This window comes from Drosophila montana, unplaced genomic scaffold (genome assembly GCF_035044405.1).
Source record: "Drosophila montana isolate Dmon_TW-CO22-7 unplaced genomic scaffold, ASM3504440v1 contig_1_1, whole genome shotgun sequence".
Taxonomy (NCBI): domain Eukaryota; kingdom Metazoa; phylum Arthropoda; class Insecta; order Diptera; family Drosophilidae; genus Drosophila; species Drosophila montana.
This window is the reverse complement of record NW_026996920.1, coordinates 72,076-87,454: the sequence shown is the minus strand read 5'-3', so window position 1 is coordinate 87,454 and position 15,379 is coordinate 72,076. Positions and strand designations below refer to the sequence as shown.

General features: G+C 42.6%; 1 protein-coding gene across 3 annotated transcripts in view; it reads right to left on the bottom strand.

The window, feature by feature from the left end:
• Positions 1-2,725: 2,725 nt before the first annotated feature.
• The window catches only part of Tmtc1 (Transmembrane O-mannosyltransferase targeting cadherins 1), a 61,759-nt gene continuing 49,105 nt past the window's right edge, over positions 2,726-15,379 (bottom strand). For 2 of the 3 annotated variants that reach the window (XM_064679462.1, XM_064679463.1), the window contains 6 exons: positions 14,067-14,610; positions 12,251-13,115; positions 11,300-11,414; positions 3,471-3,954; positions 3,324-3,408; positions 2,726-3,250 (listed from right to left, as the gene is read on the bottom strand). In XM_064679462.1, the coding sequence (XP_064535532.1) occupies positions 2,910-3,250; positions 3,324-3,408; positions 3,471-3,954; positions 11,300-11,414; positions 12,251-13,115; positions 14,067-14,610 (2,434 nt within the window). In that variant the 3' untranslated portion in view covers positions 2,726-2,909. The remainder of the gene's footprint in view (positions 3,251-3,323; positions 3,409-3,470; positions 3,955-11,299; positions 11,415-12,250; positions 13,116-14,066; positions 14,611-15,379) is intronic. The other variant, XM_064679464.1, reaches the window with a different exon arrangement.

Sequence of the window (15,379 nt, the reverse complement as noted above, 5' to 3'; positions counted from 1 at the left end):
AAATTGTTTTGGTAGAAAAAAAAGAAAAAACAGAATTTTGAGGCATGTTCCTTTTTGGCGTCTTCTAAAATATGTACAGCAATAGTAGCGTATAGTCTTTGAGAGCACCAAAAATTTAATTCTTGGTTTTACCTTGCTTCAAAATCTTTTTCTACTTTTTATAAAGAAAGTGGCTTTAAGTACAATTTTTCTTAGCCCAACCTCTTCGGATTAGTCCCAGATGTAACGGAAACTATATAAAAAGATTTTAAAAATTCTGGTTAGGCAAGAGTCCTGATTTCAGTTAAAGTCATTAAAAAAAAAAAGGTTAAATAAAATGTGGACATTTTGTTTTTGCATTTAGGAGCTTTTTGATATATTAGTTTTGACTATGATAACATTTAATGTACATAAACTATGTTTCCGCTTCTGGCTTACTTGGTAATACAGGGTATTTTAAAATGTCAGCTCACTCCACTTGTTTGCATTGGCCTCTGAAGGGTTCGCTTGCCAAAAATACGCAGCAATCTGCTAGCTGACAACAGGCTCATTCATGTTCGGCTAACAACCAGGCCCGTGCTAACCACTTTACCCGCAACTGTGCGCCTGCCTTTAACCATTCAAATTCATATTTAATTAGGGAGCAGGGCTCAGGCCCTTGGCAAAATTTCACTTTGACTGGCTTCTCAACTGCTGCGTCAACTTAATTACGATGCGATGCTTATCACGATCACGGCAACCCCAACATCATCATCATCATCATGCCCAGCATCATCATACCCATCAACATCTCTCCAACCTGGCCACTGTCAGGGAAGTGCCACTTCATCAGTCAGCATCGATGCTGCCGGCGGCTGTTGTCCGCGCCTTCTGTTGCCACCTGTCCTCGTCCATTGCCATCTCCAACTTTATTTGCCCAATGCCACCCGAAAGCCCCACGACCAGGTGAGCTGCGTCTCGGCATTCTGTCTGCTGCCGGGGGGCGGTGAAAGGTGAAAGGCAGTTGCCTTTGTTTGCACGCGGCCGACGTCGCCTGAGGCGCGCTTCACAGATTTCGTTGGCCGCCGTATGCCGTGTGGTTTTTGGTGGCTTTGCCCCGAGGCCAACTCTGCACGGCTTAGCGCTAAAATGTGTGCCTATCTCTCTCTCTATCTGTGCGCATGTGTGTGTGTGAGTGTGTGTGTGTGTGTGTATGTCCTTGTATGTTTGTCTATGGCCTGATGGAATTTTAATTAAATACTCGGGTGTCTATGTTAATTTATATGCGCATATGCTTAGCAGCCCGCCAGCCACTGCAGACTACGGAACTCCCGAGTCCGACCCGTTCCCAATGCCATTGATATGAAAATGGGTGATATGCTGGCTGAAGGGCGGGCGGAGCAAAAGGTAAAGTGCCGGCGCATGTTTATGATTAAGAGCTTTATACGATATGTTGTGGCGCGCGTGTCCTTGTTCTCAACTCGGTTTCATTGTTGAAAATTTAATTATCATTTTTAATGCTTAGTGAGCACTATTCCTAGCATACCGAACCCCCTGCACCACTCCGCCGCCACCCAACATTGCGGCTTTTGAGTGGGACTCCGGTTCTTGATATTCAGTTCTTTGTATTTTTGGCAATGCCACTTGATATTATCACGTCCCCAGTGACTGTCCCTCTGTCTGTCTCTTTGTCTGGCTGTCTGGGCCTGTCTGTCTGTTCTATGGCTTTTGTCTGTGGCCTGGTTGTCACCTGGTTTTCGAGATGAAATGCTAAGAGCTTGATATGGGATATGCTCGTAATTTGCTGTGCGGGTTTTGTCTGTGCGCTTACTTACGACTGGCTGACTGACCCGGCAACAGATTGACATTCTCACATCAAATCGGGGGCTCCCTTTTTAAATGGGCTTAAATTTTTAGCTGGCATCAACGTAATTAATAAATTATCTGATAGGATGGCTCAACCAGAGCAAGGGCCAGACAAATCAGATAACTGTAACGAACTCTCGTATATTTCCAACGAATTTAATAGAGCGTAAGCTTTAACCTGTTGCGAATTACAAGCGAAAGTTATGTGAATTGCCTTGTTGTTAATTCTGGGCTGAAAAATTATTCGCTGGTATGTAATATGTTACATATGTGGAATACTCTAAAACCAAAAAGTTCTTGGAAGTCAATTTTCTGCAATGTTATACCAATTGATGTCTGGTCAAAATACATGTTAAAATGGTACCCTCAAATATCATATATAGACACAGGCCAAAATTCCCACCCCCATAACTCGGTGAAATCTTAACCGATTTTCATGAGGTTTGGCTCTTTGTTCATGGTTTCACCTCTAGATCCGGCGGGCATCTAAATCAAGGAACATATTTCTTGGTCAAAATTCATGGTGGTATGGTATCCTCAAATATTCTTTTTAGACATAGGTCAAAATCCCCCACCCCTATAACTTGGTCAAAACGCAACCGATTTTCATAAGGTCTGTTTTTTTTGTTCATGGTTTGGCCTCTAGATCAATTTGGCATCAAAATCTGGTAACATTATTCTTAGTCAAAATTCATGTAAGATTGTAACCTTCAAATATAACAGAGAGAACCCAAATTTCCCACCAAAATGTATTGTATGCTTTCTCGAATTTTAACTGCAGCTGTATACGTATGTATTTACTGTCTACTCTCGTACTTACCATCATTTGGTTCAATCTTGATTTACATAGTCAAACAAGTGTTGTAAAATATATGTTTATATTTAATCGTTGCCTACAATCGATAACATTCATGTTTAGTTAAATATATATATATATATATATAATTAATTAAATATAGTCTATCTATCGTATGTTCTTATGTTTGTTAGTTTCCCGTTTAGCTTTTATCCTTTCTTGTTGATTGGCAAATCTGAAGTATTACCGATTATTTCTAGTACTTATAGAGCCTCGGCATGAGCCGCTGCTACGTGCTTGCATCGATGTTGACATTCATTTTGGCTAGATTAGCGCGACTTGTGGCATGCCCCGGCTGCAGTTGCAGCGCCCTGCGGTAACACTCTACCGCCTGCTGCCGTTGGCCGCGCATTTGCAGAATGGCGCCAAGATTGGCGTGTGCGTGCGCCGCCTGCGGATGCAGAGCAGCTGCCTGACGGTACCACAACTCCGCCTCGGCGAGGCGATTGAGCAGACGCATTGCATCAGCGACGGCTGATTGCAGGGCATAATTGTGAGGCGCCAGAGCAGCGGCACGCAGTCGATATCCAAGCGCCTCTTGCGGGCGCTGCTGTTGCTCCAGGAAGTCAGCTGGTGGAGGAAGCAATAAGGAGCAGCTTGTAGGGATATGTGTACGTAACCACGAAGTGTTGCTTCATCTTACCGTAATGGTGATGCGTGCTGGGCTCCAAGGGTGACAGTTCCACAGCGCGTTTGAACCACAGTTCCGCTTCCGCATAGCGACTGCACTGCAAAATTACCGAAAGGGTAAAGAACGAGGAACAAGCTGGCAACAAGCTTTCACACTTACATTCCTGGCCAGCGCCTGGCCGTAAGACACATATGCGACACCCTCCTCGGGCTGCAGCTGCAGCGCCAATCGCTGTTGCTCCTCGGCCTCCGGCCACTGCTCCAGCTCGACATGCACTGCCGCCAGGCGTTGATGCAGCACCGCGCGTTGCTTCCGCTTGTCCATGGACAACGCTGCCAGCGCCTCGTTAAGCACCTCCACAGCTTGTTGGTGTCTGCCCCGCGAGCGATGCAGCGCACTTAATTGAAGGTAGGCGCTGTATCGCGCCTCCTCGTGCGCGTTGCGATCGCGCACCCCATGCCCCGGCAGCCTGGCGCCCGCCAGCAGCATCGCGCCGGCCTCCTCGTGTCGGTCCTTGTCCCAGGCCAAGAGCGATGTGGCCAGATTTAGATATGCCAGCGCCAGCTGTGGGCGTAGCTCTATGGCCCTACGGTAGCATGGCAGAGCGGCGCTGTAGTTTTGCTGCTGTTGATGCACGATGCCCCTGAAAGTATGCAACAAAATATTACCTATAAAAACTTGCAAGCTGCCAAGAGAGTATTCTGCTAGTATAAATCTATAAAAAAAAATACTGTTCCGGAAATATTAATCGGCAAAATGAAAAAATTCTTTAATTCTAATTAAATTCTTTCCACATCTACGGATGTATGTTTGTGTTCGAGCCTTGGCTCGTCAAATATCTTAGTTTTCATTAAGAATCATAAACTAATATAGTTAAGTTTTCCTTTTTTATTTGAAATAGTGCAAATTGTTGTTAAGCCCAATGAAAAAAGTTTTAAAGTTGCGCAATCATATTGATCATATTTTGCAATCATAAATAGTCTTTTGAACAAACCCATTTTGAATGTATAAGAGTTTAATTTTACGTTCCTTTGTTTTATATCCAATTAGATTCTGTGCATGGTGTATAAAAATTATTATTCTGATTTCAATCCGATTCAGTTTTGCAAGTTTTGGTTAGGTTCCCTAAGTTTGATTGAGGTTGCTTTTCGACGTAAATTCCATTTTGAAAGCATGCAAATCGGATACTTCTATAGCTATCATACACCTGAAGGGTATACATAAAAGGACTCATTATTTTAAATAGTAACTAATTTTAGCATTTAAAGAATTTATTTAGTCCTAACATATGATGCCTTAAGCTTATATTTTTATTATAGAAATACAAGCAGCTGTGCGTAACAGAACATTTTAGAGTTATTTTAGTTTTTTTATCTACAACTGTTCATCTGCTTCTCTGCCGTCTTGTGTTTTTTTTTTCACATAAAGAAACCATAAGGCAAAACTTGTTTGAAATGCAAAAGTGGATAGCAGAAAAAAAAAACAGAAGCAGGCAGTTACTTAGCCCCGAGATTGGACCCTACCCAGGTCTAATAGTGTGCCGGAGTGCCAGAGTAAATTAACTTTCGCAGTGTTTTGCAGCGGTTTCTGTAGGGTTTCTCTGGGGTTTTGTTGCTCTAATTGCAGCGAACGCTCAAATACTTCAAAATGTTGACCTTCAAGTATTTTCACTGGGCGTGCACTTAGTATTCTGTTTTTATTTTTTATTCGGTCTCGCCACGTCGCTGGCTTCATTTAATTAACTGAACACACTCGGGGGAGTAGGGGGGATGGATGCTTTAAAAATGTGTACTGGGCGACGGATCTGTGCTTGCACATTGGATAAACAAATATCAATGGGAATGGATATTCATGGCAATCTTGGTCTGGGTTTTTAATATAAACAAAAAGTTCGTATATGCATGAATAAGTGCTTTTAAATAAAGGATGCATTTTATTTGCAGCTAGAACGTAACAAAACAGTGCAAAATAAACCCGAGCACAGATTGCACAACAGCTTCACCAAAATAACAACAACGACCGAAAACAACAGCACAGAAACAACAACAACAATAAGTTATTCAAACAAACAACGCGTTCTAAAATTTGTGTTGAGTTGCGACAAGAAGTCCATAAAATCAACACGAGGGCTGTTTATAAATTTGCATATTCAAATGTGCATTTTTGATAATATTTTGAAATATGGTAATTGATAATTGAAAATATGTTCTTAACTATTAATAATTATTAATTGTTAATATTATCATTATTATAATTATTAATATTAATATTTTTATTATTAGTATTTTTATCCTTATTATTATACTATCGTATTTATATTATAGACTGATATGCTTATTCATTCATTTGTTTTTTGTTTTGCATTGTCATTGCTCTGATCAAAAAACTTTATATAAGTTCTTTGTGATTTTTATTTTTTGGTAAGATCATCGATATGTAATATCTGGAAACATATATTCCTCATATATAGTACCCAAGTTCACCCAACGTCTCACATACTTAGATCACATTTACATTCGTTTGAAATATTCTCCTCTAAATTTTTCTAAATCTGTTTTCGATTTCATTTACTCTCCATATTTTTATCCAAATGATTTTATTCAAATAAATAGTCGTATTTCTTTTATGATAATTTTAATAATATATTCTATAATTATTGTGTAATATTTTATATATTTTTATGATTTTATTTGTTGGACTGTCTTAGAATAGATCTTCTTGAATGTACAAAATAGCATGGCTTGTTAACATACATTCATTTGATTGTATCATAATTTTTTAAAATCTATAAAATTGATTTTGATATTCTACTTCACATGATCAAATAAAAGTTTTCGAGCAGCCCTCGATATGCAGTAGCTACAATTGCATTTTTTTTATTTGCTTAAATTTTGTTTATCGTAGAGCAACAACCCATTGAGATTCCATGTAAAGTCTCCCGTTGCCCACAAATTTTAGAACCTGGCCACCCCCCCCACGTCCCATCCCGCCAGGGCAGTCGCCACCCGGAATGCCAATGCGAATGGATAGACAAGTGGGAAGCAATGCGAAACGAGCCAAGTGAATGCATGCGAATTGCAAGCGAACAACGGATGGATTTGCTCAACTGAATATTGAGTGCGACTTTTCTATTCTATACTATTCCACAATATAGAAAACCGAAAATGTTGTTTTATACCATTTTCAATGTTGTCTCGACCCATTCTCTCTCTCTCCCTCCCTCACCCTCACTCTCTCTTTCTCGCTCTTGCACTCTTTTTGGCAGGTAAGCAAACAAGAGCTAGTGTAAAAGAGGAAGGGATGGAAAAAGAGTGAAAAACAGAAATCGAATTATACAGCTCAGTGATTTTTCGGTTTTGGTGTTTGGTTGCCTGTTACTTGTAGTACTGCCCCCTCTCCCTCTGCTTCTCTCTGGGTGAGACTCTGCCCCAGCTTTGATGTGGCATGCTACAGCTAAAAATCACAGCAGCATCCAGCACAATAAATCCATGACAGTTGACTGGCACTGGGGCTGAAGACCCGCAGACACGACGTGCGCCTCATGGACACGTGGCACAAGGTAAAAGCAGCTGAAAATTTCGCAGCCGCAGGTTGCAAGTTGAGTGCGGGATTACGGGAGGGGTGTGTTTCGTTGTACGACTATTGATGGCTTTACGAGTAAATAATGTACAAACAGCTGCTTATCCACGTTGCATGTGGGTTGCCGCAGGGGGAGGGGGAGGGGGAGGTGGCGTGGGGGGTTTGCTATTGACATTGATTTTCGATTAGACGCCGGAAATGTGACATTCTGAGGCGCTTGCTTTTTATTACTTGGCAGCTTTAAGGTGCTCAACGACGCCGTCATATGAAGTGTTTATGGAAATGCGACCCAACTTGACTTTGAGATTAGTAGCAGAGCGGCTGCCGGCAAAGCCACCCCTCTGTCTCCCTTGTCCTCTTTCGCCTGGGCTGCATAATGCAAGTGGGCGGCGGGTGTAGAAAAATTCAATCAGGCAACTTTCCGATAAGCTGCAAAGGCAACGGCCAACATTGAGCACAAGGCGCAGACGAGGAAAATGCGAGAGAAAAGCGTCTTAAACTTTCACCGTCGTTAAAATGAATTCTGTGCTTTGGCTTTAGTTGGACTTGCCGACTTCTGGATAGTGCTATGACAGCCGGAGAAACAGCAGCAGTAACAGCAGCAACAGCAACTGCGGATCGGGTATCGCTTTGAGCCAAGTTAATAACTTGAAGCCTTAGCAGTTATGAAGTTCGCGCTTTGCTTTTATGTCGTTGACTTTATTTGAAATTCCAAGATGTCAACTGATTGGAAACATTTTCTACACTTTCTTATGCTAACTTTTTTCTGCGCTTTATTATTATAACTTTATTATTCTATCAATTTATGCTTAAGCAGCAATTGCTTTTAACGTTTTTTAATCTGATTAATTTCAAGACCACACTTCACACAAGTCATCATGTAGGAGATTATTTTAAAACTAATACAAAAGAGTTACTAATAAATTGATATAACATAATACAAATAATAATTATATTACAAAATAGAGACTACTTTTGAGGAAAATAACATGAAATACCCTAGAAATGTTCACAAGCATATCTGTTAAGACTCTGTACCCTCTAAATTAACCACTCGAAACTGTTGCTTAATAGGGAAAAATGGGTGATATTTAGATTTTATTTCCTTTTTCCATTGAAAATGGGTTAAACTGGTAATGAAGGTATCTCCGATCCCATAAAGAATATACAATCTCGGTCAAAAACCCAGAGCAGAGCCTAACTAGCTTTTACCACCCGATTATCTGTGCGTCTGTCTGTAACGCCTTGAGCTCGTGAACTAAAAAAGCAAGGGACTTACAATTTGAAATATATGTTCTTGCACCGCAAATGCAGCATCATTTTTATAATTTTCCTGTTTTGATGTTGCATTACCTTTTCTTGATATCGATAAATATCCATTTGGAATCTTCTCTCTTAAGCATAAATCGAGGATTTGAGTGAAAAAATCATGTTTGGTATTTAGACTCTCTTGTAGTATATACTCATTTCCTTGTTCCCCTAAATTTTTTTTAATCATGACCTTTACGTATATACATATTTTTTGTGTACTGTATAAAATCCCTGAAATTGACATGATTAGTATGTTCTTCTAAAAATCGTATGCTTTGTGTTTATGTGCATATATGTATGTTTGTTTGGTGTTTATGTGCATAGGGAGGTGTGGCAGTTCGCCTCCGGGCACAGGGTATCGCCAAGTCAGACACTCCCAACTAAACACTATATTTTCTTGGGACTGTTCTCCTTTTTTGTTATTACGCATCGTCGAATCCAAGTTGAGTTTTCTAGTTTCTTATTTTCGGTTCTCTGTCTCTGGCGCTTTCTCGTGCAGCTTTTACGCTCTGTTTCTAAATGAAGGCAATTTGGCAACTGGCGGGGTAGGGGCAGGGGAATTATGTACTAGACTCGCATGATTACAGACTCCTTTATGCGACGCAAGGTAGTTGGCCCAGCTGAGCAGCTGCTGCGGTTCCGCACACCGGGTGCCCAACCGGGAGTCGTGCGCAATTATTTGTATTGGGCGCACAGCTGTCGCCAGCTCAGTTTGCATTTTTGTCGGTGAGCGGCGGCGGGAAAAGTTGGATGTAAGTTGGCAAGCGAACGAAAAGGGATTTGCCTACAATTTGCCAAAGAAGCAAAGCGAAAGGATTTCTGGCCTTCGTTTGCTGCTTCTTTTATATGCTCCTCTTTCCTTCCTTCTCTTTATTTTTTTTTTGGAGCGTAAAGCCTATTATGTCAAACACAATAATCAACAATAAGAGGGGCGACAACAACAGCAGCAATCATGACAATGACAACGGGGCGTATGAGCATTGGTCGCTTGGCTGTGCAGGACTGTTGGACTGCAGGACTGCAGGGGTGAAGGACTGAAAATGACGTGGCTGCATATTCAAAAGGACACTCGCGCTCATATGCCAAGCAGGAGGTGCGGTCGTTGAACACAAGAGGCTGGGTGCGGCCAGGGGTAATGCGTTGGCATGTTGGCGCATGTTTGCGCTGCCATTTCTGCCACTGATCCCAATGGGAACTGGAAGGCAGCTCAGCTTTACGGGCGGTCGCCGCAGCGCGAATATAGTTCCCACTGCTGCCTGCTGCCAGCTGCCATGGCAAGGGGGAGAGGGACGGCGTGGGTAAGTGCAAGTGTCATTGGCCTTAAAGCCAAAGCGGCAGCTGCAGTCGCAGTGCCAACCACTGAGCGTCCAGCGGATGGCGACGTAATGCATCAGCAGTTTAACTCGTATTTTCTCGCTGCATTGTTGCATCAACTGCAACTCAGTGCAGAAATGCCAATAGAGCTTGCAACGAGCACGGCTATTACCAGCAAATGCTATAAGCCGCATTTCTGCGTCCTCCCTTTCACTGGCCGATTGGCAGGCACTGGAAACTGTTTAAAAATTGTTGAAATAACAACTGTTTTGTGTACATCACAAGTTGAAGGTTCTGATACTGTTTCATTTTAATGCATTTCTGATTATATGCCATATTTTAATTCCCTTTTTACATTACTTTTTTACTTTACTTCCCCTTTATCAGACTTGCAGTTCATGATTGAGTCCAACTATGTGAGCCTAAGGTCTAGTGCACACCGGCTATTCCAATACTCTAGCCCAACTTAGCTACTGCTTGCAGCCAAGTTATTAAAATACATTTGTCTTAGCCTATGCTTTTTATAGAGCATACTTTTGGGAGCAAGTTTTAGCTGAAGAGTTCAAATTTGTATTACGAATTAAACAGTCCCGACCCAGGGCCCACACTCACACCCACACATTGTATAATGAAATAGTTGACCGGCGTTGTCCGGCATCAGGTATTTTTGTTTAATTTTTGGATGTACTGTTTTCACTTGTGTGAAACTTATAACTACCCATATATACATGTTCATGGTCTCCAACCTCTACACTAGCAACAAGGACACGTCAAATAATAGTGCTATACAACATAAGAGTTTGAAGCCGATCGGGGGAATAACAAAGTAGTTGCACTCAACTGTTTTCCACCCATTTTCCGATTATTGCAGTAGATTATCCGCAAATGGAAGTATTCCCCAGTAATTTAACTAGTATGCCTAGAGCCCTGCGCTATGATTGCTTTAGTGGAGATGACAGCGTGATGTAGCCCCAATGTTGGCTCATCATTTGCGAAATTTGACATCATTTTTGTGTGTAACAAACTATTCCCTAAACTTTAATATGCAAGCAATTGTATGGCAACTGAGATTAGATAGCATGGGATGCATATCCCTCGCGGCTGCAATGCATGACCTAATTAATGGCACACATTCGTTTCTGCAGGGGATTACAGCGCAATACTCGTTCAAAGCCTCAGCATGAAGCGGGGTTAGGCAAGTTAAAGGGCGGTGGTAAAGGAAAGTCGCGCAAAAAAATGTATAGGTAGAAGAGCCAGCGGGCAACTGTTTGCTGTTGCTGGTTGTCGAGTGCATGCAAATTGCCATCCAAAAGATGCAGAACATGTGCCCGTGTCCGTCCGGCATCCACACCGTTGCCCATTCCTACCGCTCCGAACCAACCCGTACGCCCAGATGATTTGTATGCGCGCAGCGGTTTGGGGCAGCGTTTTTTTTTGTACAACTTCTTAGATGTTGTCCAAACGTTTTTGCCAAGTGGCAAACAGGACAGAAGCAGCTGCCATTTGGCGTGCCTCAGACCACGGCGACCAAGCCTTTCCCCGCCAGCAGTTCAGCTCCTGGCAGCCCCTTAACTGCCCCAAGGTCGCGCCAGCCATTCACTTTGAGCTTTTGAATTTTCAAAAAGGCTGCGCACAAACTCTGACATCCATTTTGAGGATTCAGGTTGCATGTTTGGCAGCCGCAGAAAAAAACGCTGAATTGGCAAAATTGCAATGCTGGCGCGAATTTCGCCTCAATCTGCATAGAGATGATGAGTGGGACGTGCTAAGCTTCGTTTACTTACAGATTAAAGTGCGCATCTGCCATATTTGGGCGGTATGCAATGGCCGACTCTAGTGCCAGCCTGGCCTCCTCGTAGCGTCCCTGGGTGCTCAAGACGCTGCCCAGATTGCCAAGCGCTGTAAAGAAAGTAGAACTAGTTCAATAATATGCCACTGAGAGTCAGATGAGCTTTAAGTGGAATAAATTGGAAGCTCAGTAATTAATAAATCCAATGCTTTAATAAACTTGATCAGTTCATTTAAAGCTGAACAAGCTTAGTTGCAATTTTATCAAGTATGTTCAACGTATTTTAGTAAAAATCTTTCTAAAAGCGATTAGTAAGAGTTACAAGTGTTTTCAGCATTCGGGCAAGTACATACAGCTTAGCTCTTCAAGACAATTGTGTTCAGTACAAACAATTAATCCAACTCAGAGCTTTAAACTCTTCTTATAAACTGGGCGGACTTTAAGTATTTTGTTCAGTGAGCCTATATGATGATTTTGATTTACTTATGATACCACTTATATCTTTTATCTGCATCTTCAAAACTTTCTAAGAACGAGTTTTCATTTTATTAAAGCCTTCAAAACTGTTATCATTAAAGCTTTTAAATATATTTCGATTAAAGCTTTGAAACCTCTTTTGGTTAAAGTTTTAAAAAATCGTTTGATTAAAGCTTTCAACTCATTTTTCAATATTTCAAAATAGAAAAGAATTACAAATAGAAATGTTCTTAAAGAATATATTTATTTAGCCTAAAGCTCTCAAATATCTGTTTATTAAAGCTTTTAGCACTATATTTAGATATTTCAAAATAAAATAGAATTACATAAAGTAAGCTTTTAAGAGTACATTCAATTTATTTCGCTTAAAGCTCTCAAGCTCCTTTGCTGAAAGCTTTTAAAGGTCATTTTGTCTATATAATTGTCGTGTTTGATAATACTTTGGCCTTGTTTCGTGTCCGGCACTTACCTTTGGGTGGATTGATGGCCACAGCGCTGCGGAAAAGCTGCTCCTCATTGTGCCAATCGCGGTTGCGTTGCACGGTGCGCAGGCCAAAGGTGACCAGCAGTATTCCAAGGCAGATTAGCAGCAACAGTCTGTGGGCAGAGCCGTTAAGACGCTGCCAAAGCTTGCCAAAGCCAAGGCCAAGAAGCAGGCAGTAGCCCACGCTGGGCAGGTACAGCAGACGCTCTGCGAGCACAAAGCCCACGTGGAAGAACAAATTGCAGGCGGGAAGAAACGGCAGCACCAAAAAGCCAATGCAAATGACAAGCACAGATTCCGATGCGGATGTCGCGCTGCCTGGGAAGAGGCAGCAGGCAGATGAGCTTGTGCCCATAACTGAGGCACTCGGCTGCTGCGGTGATCGCTGCTGCTTCAGCTGATGATGGCAGCCGCAGACGAGTCCATGCCATGCCTGGCAGCTGTTGCCGCCCAGGCGCTGCAGCAGCGGCAGCGAAATGCTTGCCACAGCTGCATAGTCCATGGAGGATCTGGGCGCACTGCAGCGCAATCGTATACACTTGCAGCTCACGGCCAGCAACGTGGCATAAAAGCCAGCGCTGAGCACGTTGCGCGAATCCCACAGCGTCCTGATGCGCGGTATGGCCTCCATGCCCCAGTCGAAGCTTAGGTATTGTGGCCAGAGCAGCAGCTTAAGGTTCACCACGGGCAGGTACAGAAAGGAGAGTGTGCGTGTCCACCAGCAGGACTCGTGGGCGGTCGGATTGTCGGCGGCTGAGAAGGCAACAGTGGGGCGTGGCACAATGCTGAGGCGACAATACACGGCGCAGAGCAGAGCAATGCTTAAAATGGACAGAGAGCGCAGACGGTGCTGGAATTAGGAAATAAAAAGTTAATTAGAAAATAAATAGATAAAACAGATAATGGGATGATAAACATTATACTTGAAATTTTTAAAGAATTCTCAAATTTACTTAACTTAACTTATAAATTAATTCGAATTAATTAAGTAATTACTTAGTATTCAAATCAAGACTTCCTTGAACTTAAGAACTAGATAGCAGATATAATGAGAAGTGGACAGTATTTTTGTAATTTTAGAACAATGAAATATTAAGCAAATCAATTAGTCAAGCAATTTGTTTTTTTATTTTTTTATTTTAAACGATTTTTTTGGTTATCTCACATATATAACCGAAATTTTCGGCAACCATAACCGATTTAATGATCGTTTTTTCCTCTGAACTTTTCATTTTTGGACTATGGTTGAGGAGTTATTAAATTTGTAATATGAAACTTATTGGTTTCTGTAATCAAATTTTTACGACAAGTTGAATTTAATTGAAATTAACATTTTAAGAATTGCTTCAGTGTTGAGAAAGGGATTCAGAAAATGTAACAAAATTGTTATTTAAATTATATTTAAAAGAATGAAAAGATGCATGCATAGAATATGTCTTGACTAATGGGATCGATCTACATTACGGTTGACGAATATTTCAATAACTAAACTAATAATTAGCAGAACATTTAAATTAACGACATTTTGTATTCTAAGCATAGCGAGCAGCCCATTCATAATCGATCAAAGCATCAAGGCTTATCTATTATTTTTAGTTATTTATAGGGCAGCCTATTTTGTAAATCTAGCAAATTGCCAAAGTAAAACTAATTAATTAATAGCTGACCTACGAAGCAAATTTGCGTGTTTGAGAGCAGCTCGCTTATAATTCTGAAGTGCTTCTTGCTTTAGTTGAATGTCATTGGCAGAGTTCGTGGTTCACACTTCTGCTAACTATAAAGGGCTCAAGCTGCCACTCACCTTGTCATCTCCGGCGTGTTTCAGTCCCAGTCCGCACAGCACGTCGCATAGTCCGCATAGCAGCAGCGTCGTAATGGCCGTCTCCTTGCATAGCAGCGCGGCCAAAGCCGCAAGCAGTGTAACTGCCAGTGAGCGCCAATCCCTGAGCAGCATGTGGCGGCGATAGGTCAAGTAGGCGAACAGGCTGCAAACGCAGGCGCTCAAATCCGCGCGACCCACAACGCCTGCAACGGCCTCCGTGTGAATGGGATGGGCGGCAAACAGAGCGCTGGCGGCCCAAACGCCGGCACGTGTGGGCAACAGGGTGCGTGCCACGAGTACGACCAGAGCGGTGGCCAGGCCGTGCAGCAGGAGGTTGATCAGATGGAATGGAAAGGCAGCACCGCTGCCCAGCAGGAAATTGAGACGAAAGCTCAGCACGCACAACGGACGCCAGGAGCCATGGGAGCCGCTGTCCGTCAGCGGTGTGCCCCAGTAATCATTTTGCAGCAGCTGAGCCAGCGGCCCGGCTCCAGTTACATCCGCATTGCCCAAGATGGCGCGCCTGCAAGGGAGAGAAGGAGAGAAAGATAGAGCGAAAGAAATGAGCTCGCATTACCTGGGCCCGACAACAACCTGTGGCACACCTGTCCTATTAATTAAAATGATTAATTGCCCGCCCTGCCCAGGCCCTGCGCCATGCTGCCTGCTGCCAAACTTAACTCTCCGCTTGACTCGACTCGACGCCAGTCTGCTTCACTCTATTGGGCACAGCTCGGATCGGCTTGCCTGCCACATGCAACTTGAGCTACTCAAATTCAAAGGCTGTGCCTTTGCTTATTTTATTGTCCTTTTGCTTTTGTGCTCGGCATAAATATTGTTAAAGTGCCGAGCGACAGGACTCCTCTAGCCTCCATTTCGTGCCTTGATTAATTGCCGATTTGTTGGCGCACTTGGTGTCGTTGTTATTGTTGTTGTTCTTATTATTGTAGTTGTTGTGCCACATACACACACATCTGCACAGTCTATTGTCACTGGCCAAGTCAACGGCTCTTTGGTAATTGCCTCACCGTTGTACCTTTGCTTGTTGTTCTAATCGATTTCCAGAGTCTCCAGTCTGCCCCAGATCCGCACACCTCCCCTCCCTCACCCGCCAACGCCCTCACCCACCCGCACCCACCAGCACTGGGGCCCAGTTCCAGGCCATTGCTGCTGTTGTTCTCGGTGTTGTTTTGTTGTTATTGTTGCACAGTTTGAAATTTATAGTAGGTTTGCAATAATACCTTAGCTATTTTATGCATAATTAGTTTTCAACGTTATCCAGCAAATGCCAT